At 41.1% G+C, this 7,507-nt stretch overlaps 1 protein-coding gene across 1 annotated transcript in view; it reads left to right on the top strand.

The window, feature by feature from the left end:
* SELL (selectin L) overlaps nucleotides 1-7,507 on the top strand; it is a 17,859-nt gene that overhangs the window by 7,437 nt on the left and 2,915 nt on the right. The window contains exons 5-7 of the mRNA XM_046680638.1: nucleotides 7-56; nucleotides 1,524-1,652; nucleotides 5,659-5,677. Coding sequence (XP_046536594.1) covers nucleotides 7-56; nucleotides 1,524-1,652; nucleotides 5,659-5,677 — 198 coding nt within the window. The remainder of the gene's footprint in view (nucleotides 1-6; nucleotides 57-1,523; nucleotides 1,653-5,658; nucleotides 5,678-7,507) is intronic.

The raw sequence follows: 7,507 nt of genomic DNA, 5'->3' as shown, positions 1-7,507 counted from the left end.
GAAAACTATTTGTGGATCATCAGGAATCTGGTCCAGCACTAGTCCAATGTGTCAAAGTGAGTAATTTTGCCCCAATTTACTGAAGATTTAAAGGTGGAGCTGATGGATGAGCAGATACTGGAGAAAGATATACTGAACTTTTAAATTTCATTTGGCTAAATGTATGTGGCTTAAAAATAAATTTGTACACATTAATTTACTATACAATCCTTGGTTGTTTTTGCCTCTTCCTTCAGTGACAGCTAGTTCTTTTTTCAGGCAATTCTCAACTCCTCCTTGACATCTAAACTCACTCCCCCTTGACTCATTCCTCCCTTAACAGCTAGTCTCTTAATGTCTAAACTCACTGTGTTTACTGACTTATTTCTTATCTATTCTGTGTGTGAGATGGACCATGTCTTCCTCCTCTCTTTATACCCTCCACCTGACACAGTGCCTGGCAGTAGGTGCTAAATAAAGGAACCTTAATTTAGCATGCAAAAGAATAGCTACCCACGTCTGCCAAGAGACCACCTGTACCAATGGCAAAAGACTTTAAATGGTTGGATCTGTAGATGGTTCAGAGAAGTTGGTGTTTGTGTGGCCCAGGAACAGGCAGCAGGGTAGAGGATCAGGGAGGAGGCACGGAGCCTTTAGGGGAGGGCTGTATATCAGGCTTATGGGACTTCCTTTCAAGGCTGGGCTAGTGTCCATTTCCTCATCCTCATGCCGCCAATAGGTGTCCTCTGTTTGGATCCTCTGGGAAGTTAAGCCTCCTTTCCAGTATATATTTGAGTGTGGGGATGGAAGGACTTGAAAGGGTTCAACAAAGCAATGTGAAGAATAAGGGTCACAGTCAGACCCTGTGCCAATACGCAAAAGAAAGTTTCTTCAGTTGGTGGTATCAGAAGATAGATTTTTTCACATCAGTATTTTTTCAATAAAAGTCTCCAAATGAACTTAGTTCACACTTACAAGAGGATGTATAGATGTATCCTTTTACTTATTTGTGAAGGAAGTAGAGGGAAATGATAGCACCACGTCATTTGAGAGACAGATTAGTGCAGGTCCTTGGCTTGTAAACAACAAGTGCACGTGTTTGTACAACTGCTTCAAAGTGAAAGCATTAATAGTTCCCTTTAATTGATAAGTTACCTGGTTCAGATCACTGGCTTCTATTTTTCCTGAAGTCATAATAGACTTTTTAGTATTTCAGAGTCCCGACTATTGAACGAGGCTATGGAGATAAATACAATGATGATCACGTCTTGCCAAGATTTTTAGGTACATCTCCCAGGAATTCCAAGAGTCACAAGTCTGGGGATTGCAAATCTATAGGCACTGGGCTGGAAAAGCTGGTCTAGTCTTTGCCTCTGCCGTAGACTCATCATGGGCCTTCCCATGCTGATTCCTCATCTGTCAAATAGCATCAAACGGGCTATTACTGGGAAATGTAGGAGGAAAGAAGTCTAATATCATGAGATGGCACTAAGGAAATAATGCTTGTGGCCTCATGCTTTGTGCTGTGCTGACTTCTCTTTCAGAGTTGGACAGGAGTTTCACGGCGATCAAGGAAGGTGACTACAACCCCCTCTTCATCCCTGTGGCAGTCATGGTTACTGCATTATCTGGGTTGGCATTTATCATTTGGCTGGCAAGGAGATTAAAAAAAGGTATGTGAGTTCACCTTCATATGAAAATAATATAACTTTAAAGTGGAAAAACTATGGAAACCCACAGGAAATTAAATATGATAGATCCAGCTGAAGCAGGATACCAAGCTCTATGTTTTACAGACATCAGTTCCTGGAGATGTGTGAAGCAGCCCAGTACATACTTTCATTAAAACAATTTGGCTGATTTTTGCTTTTTATCTAATCAACCTCTAAAAAATGCCTACTGTCTTCAAGGTACCTTGCTAGGGTGACAACAGACAAATGAGATATTTTAATGGTTCTTTCTCTTATTTAACTCTGAAAGAAGGATGAGTAATCTCTGTCCTCTAAGAGCCTCCATGCCTTTGATTTCAGTGCTACAGTTCCACTAGGAAGTGAGTCTAACATCCGATAACATTTCCAAGGCACTGTTCTCAAATATCTGACTTCATCATGAGTCACATACCTGTCTGGCTCCTGACACGTGGGAGTTGCATTATCCCTAGGAGAAATCCCCACATTTTCTCCCTAATGTCTATGCACCAAGGTCAGAGCTCTAACTAAATGCACTCCATACTCATGCTTCCCTTCCGCCCTGGACCGGAGAAGAAAAGGGAATAACGAGGACTGCCTTGAGAAGCTAATATCTGCTTCCTGGAATAGTAGATGGAACATCACTAGAAAAGAACAACAGCATCCCCAACGCCCAACCTCCCTTTTAAGTGTGTCCAACCTCTAAAGTGGGACCAACCTGCCCGTTACAGGTCCACAGTCTGTGGCAGGCCTTGGATGTGTGCTGCCACATTTGGCAAAACTCTTCTGGCAGAAACATTCCAGACTATGAAATTCATGGACATTAGGCAGCTTTTAAGACATCTCTGCTTCAAATTCAGGGGCCATCAACAACCTCAAAACAACTGCTAACCGACTGCTGTGTCTTGCCTTTCTATGGGGTCAGTTAATTGCCACTTTAATTTTACTTCCATCAAATTAATTAATATTCTGGTCACTGAATACGGTAGGTAAAGGTTGCCCCCACTCCCACCATCCTCACCAAAAATTGCAGGAATATTATCTACCAACCCCTAATGCCCTTCCACAATGATCTGATCTTCCATCCCAAATTTAAGAATAAAGGAACTAGATTAGTTTCCTAACCAACCCAGAAAGACAATGGAGGTGCACACTGTCAATGTGCAAGAACTTCATTAACTGTAACCTGACAGCACTGAGCAGTTAAAATGTCTCTGCTCCTGCTATTAGAAATTCTGCTAAGATTGGGTCCCTTATAGTACTATACCATTTTATAGTACTATACTATATACTTGAGTGTTGCACTAAGGCAAAAGAAGAATGACGTGCTTCTCCTACCATCGATTATCCTTTCCATCAAATCCCAGTAGTCCTTTCCTCTTACCTTGGGTAAAGACGGCAAAGCTGAGAGGGTAGAGAATAGAGTGGGTAATTGCACACCGCCCTCTGGGATAAAGGGGGCTATGATTTAAATAAACTTTTAAGGACTTTGGGGCTGCGAGTCCCCTTACTAAGGAAGATATTTCTAAATTCTAAAATATTTTAATAAATGTTAGTAGAATCAAAAGAATAGAATTGAAGTCATGTTTATTTAGTTGGGGGCGGGGCTGGTTAGCTGGCTCAGGCTGTTTTATGGGCAGTGATGAGAAAAGCAGTGGGGTTGTTTTCAAATTTTTTAGCTTGGAGTCATTTCTGTACAAGATCTCAAGCCGATAACTTGAACATTGCATGCCCCTGCTGTGGGAATCAGTGTGGGGCAAACAGGAAACAGATAAGAGGCAGTTAGACGAGTTACAGTTATGCCAACAGAGAGAATAGACGCCCCAAAAGATCACTGAAGTTGTAGGAAAATCAGGGTATCTTTAAAGCAACATTTAAATGATCTTCATTTGTGAAACATCTTCTGATATTTCCAACTTTTAAGGGACTCTGTTTTCTAAAAATTTTAGCTGTTAGTTCTTTGAAACATGAAGACTATTTTTCCCGTAGAGACAATGTTAGACATGATGGGTAGGTTCCCAGGCTAACCCCCCAGATCTTTCGTAACACAATGTAGCTGATGCATATACAAGAATAAAAGTCAAAACCCCTCAATCTGCATATATACAGTATTCACCAACTCTAAGAATTTTGTAGGCTTTGGGGTTCAGAAAGCTGAGAAAGGGCACAGGTGAATATTTAGATCCTAGAAGCCAATGCAAAGACCAGAATTTGACCACTATTCTTCTGTCCTCAGGTGGATCTTATGAATTTGCACTCGGCCTCTGCGTTAGTTGTCTTGATATCTAGATTTTAGCTCCTTTCTCCTGAGGAAGTCATAGGGCAGGCTCCAGAAACATACTCCCCTGTGCATGAGCTCATCCAGGAGCAATTTCCCCCAGCATCATCATTCTCTAATAAGTTATTATCATTGGCCCTGTCTGGTAAATGAGAAACTGAGGCAATGATGTTTTAGGACAAATCTCTAAAGTCCCGCATCAGCAGAGGCCCACCTAGAAATCAGACATCCATCTAAATATGCCCCCTAAAATCAACCACTGGTCTTCAGATTAATGGGGCTCTATTTTTTTCCTCGGTTGGAAGAATTTTCCACCTGAGCCAACTCACCTGGTTAGAACAGGGCATGAAAATGAACCCATGCCCCGTTAGTTCCCTTTTTTTTTAAAAAAGAAACTCTCTCAGTAGGAACAGATTCTTGCTTGTGTATTGTTACCCATTTCATTGTTCCTAAAAGAAAAATATGTTTATATGAAGATAAAGGAATGAATCTGAAGTGAACTCAGATTTAATTCTCCCTGCTCAAGTGTTTTTGGTCCATGTCATCAGCAGGCTGAATTCTGGAAAAAATATTTAAAATAGTAATTTCTAACATTTTAAAGGTTTAAAACAGTAATTGAGCACTGTTTAAACTCCGGGCCCTGGACTAAATCTTTGATTACATTTTATTTTATCAATGCAAGGAGAAAGACATAATTATTATGCCTCTTTCAGAGATGAAGAAATTGTGGCTTAGAGAGGATAAGTAGCTCTTCAAAGACACAGTGCAGGTGGCAAAATATGACTTATGCCCAGATTGTATGATTCTAGAGCTCCACTGTATAGCCACTGAAATATATTGCTTCCCAGCGGTTTTTTACTCCTCAAAAAGCTTTTTTTGCTTTTATTTCCTCTGGAGCTCAACTCTACAGTTCATTCATTTATCTACCTATTTGTACTCTGCTTTTTTCAAAAGTAATGTAAGATAGTTTACAAAATGCATTCAACATAGCAAGTTAAAATTAATTTAAAAGTAGGTAAGAAAAGGTCAAAAGTTAGGGTATGACAATAAGTTGGAGCCAGGGGTGAAGTTGGGACAGAAAAATGTGTGTCACAAAGTCCTACCCACTTGATAGAAGAGGGTCTTAGATCTGGTTCTGTTTCCTTGTGGCCAGTTAAAGAAGGAAGCACGACCAGTCACGACGTTCACTGTGTTTGTAAGATAAAAACACATTGGTTACTCAGACAAAGCATGTAATTCCTACCACTAGACCTGAGTGAAATGTCTCCTGTGGTTTCTCACAGAGAAGGTGGTGTGAGATGTAGTGACACATATTCTTGCAGTATTAGCAGGTAAGTTTCTTAGGAGAGAATCTGCAAGTAGGAGGAGATGGCAGGTCGGGAAGGGATAAACACGTGAATGGGGGTATTGGGCCTGACTATCAGGCAATTCAGGTTAGACTTTTGTCTTTAGGAGGAGCACAGAGGATGGAGTGGAACTCTGAGAAGCATCTGCCTCAATGCGTCTGTTCTGTCTGAATATCCACCACTGTTTGAATTTGAATGTTAAGCCAGTACCTCAAATCCCTTTAGACACAGATGGGACCCACGTAACAAATGCATAATTCACTTCAAAAGACAATTTTGAGAGTTGGAATCTCCCTTCTCTCTTACTTTAAAATATTGAAATTGTCTAGTTTTGCTGATGTCAGTTTTCTATTTCTTTTATTTTTAGGCAAGAAGTCTCGGAAAAGGTAAGTTTTATGAGTGAGGAGTTTCTACATCTGTTGATCTCTTCTCTACCTTTCTTAAGATACTTCCTGTTACAGCTAGACATATTAACTCCTTAGTAGTTATTTACATGGGCTCTCATCCAAATGAAGTTTCCAGTTAAAATGATTGATCTGCTAGCCTCCTTAAAAGCTGTGGGGTTTTTTAGTGCTAGTAGAGCTGAAGGAATGAATAAACAAGTAATGCCCTATTAAGAAAGGGCAGCTGTATAAAGGGTGACCTTTCTGATGGTCCCTGAGTTTTCATTAAGGATTGGAAGCATTATGGTATATTTCCTCTTGTCCTGGATGAACACGAGAGCAATACAAAATACAGTATTCAGGAAACATTCAATTCAACAAGTCTTTATTGAGAAACTATTGAAGCTCAGGCCCTAAGAAGAAGGTATAATTCCAGAGCCCCGGCCCTCAATGCCCAGCCTGAGGGGCCGAATGACTACTCCTCTGGTAAGCATTGACTTTCAGAAATGTGGAAAATGTGGGGAGCAGGAATTCTATCTGCAGCTTCCCCTAAAAGGCAATTTTTCAGTTTGGTCTTGAACTTCATGTTTCACAATTGGAGAAACATATACTGAGAGGAGATGCAGACATGTGAAAATATGTGGCCCATTTGGCAGAAATGAAGATGGCAACACATTTCTCAGTTTCAGGGGTTTAGTGACTTGCTTTGAAATTTTAGGAAGGAGGGTGCAAGTAAAAAGAACTATGGAGATGAGACTTTGGTGACATACTAAGTACTGAGCTAGACAACTGAGCTCCTTTTAAAATGCTGGAAATGAAGCAGGATGGTCCATGAGGAGGCTGGTTTCTTGTTCAGACCACCGTCCTACAAACCACAAATTGTTATAGAGAAGTTCGCGGTGGTTCAGTAAGCTTTAGCTTAGAATGCAAAAGAGAAACTGGGGAGACATAAGGCAAGGAAGGCCAGATCATAAAGCAATTTATAAGCCATGTTAAAGAGTAGGAACTTCATCTTGAGGTCTTTGGGGTATCACCACGGGGGTTTAAGCAGGTGAATGTCACGTTGAAACATGCATCTTGAGGATCTCAACGTTTGATCTAGGAGGGTCACTCTATACCAAAGTATGCAAACATGCATGGGAAGTGGTTGAGCCTGGAGGCAAAGAATTGTTTTTGAGGAATTTGAAGTTATTAGGTGCCTGTCTAGAGAAATAGCAGTGAGGATGAGCTTGTGAGACAAGAGGAGGCAGAATCAGCTGAATATGGTGATTGATTGGCTGAGAGAGAGAGAAGAATCAAAGAAGTTGCCGTGGTTCTGATCTGGGAACCAATGGATGGTTGCTCTCTGTATTATACTGTTTACTGAGAAGGGAACGCGAAAGAATGAGAAGTTCTGGAGGTGAAGATCATGGGTTCAGTTTTGCACATATTAAGCCTTAGGTGCCTGTGGCTCATCCGTATTCCATTGGTTCTAGCTGTAGCACAGGGGCTATCTTGGGACAGAATGGATTTGGGGGTTCTCACGTTACAAGAGGTAACTGCTATCTCAGGAGCAGGCACCATCATCCAGGGAGAATGTGCAGTGTGAGAATGGAAGAGGATGTGGGAGAGAGAGTGGGGACTGGAGGAACATCAACATCGAACAAGTCAGCTAAGGAAGAGGAGAATGGGAAGAGGTTTTCCAGAGAGGCAGAAGGAAAATGAGGAAAGTTTGGGTGGTGAATACTAAAGAAAGAGGGAAATGGAAACTGTTTCAAATGCCTCCAGGAGAATCAGTAAGTTTCCACTGGATGTAACAAGGGTGTCAGTGGAGGGACTGTTTTCAGTGTTGAG

The sequence above is a fragment of the Equus quagga genome, chromosome 13 (genome assembly GCF_021613505.1).
Source record: "Equus quagga isolate Etosha38 chromosome 13, UCLA_HA_Equagga_1.0, whole genome shotgun sequence".
Classification (NCBI taxonomy): Eukaryota; Metazoa; Chordata; class Mammalia; order Perissodactyla; family Equidae; genus Equus; species Equus quagga.
This window is presented reverse-complemented; position numbering and strand designations above follow the sequence as displayed.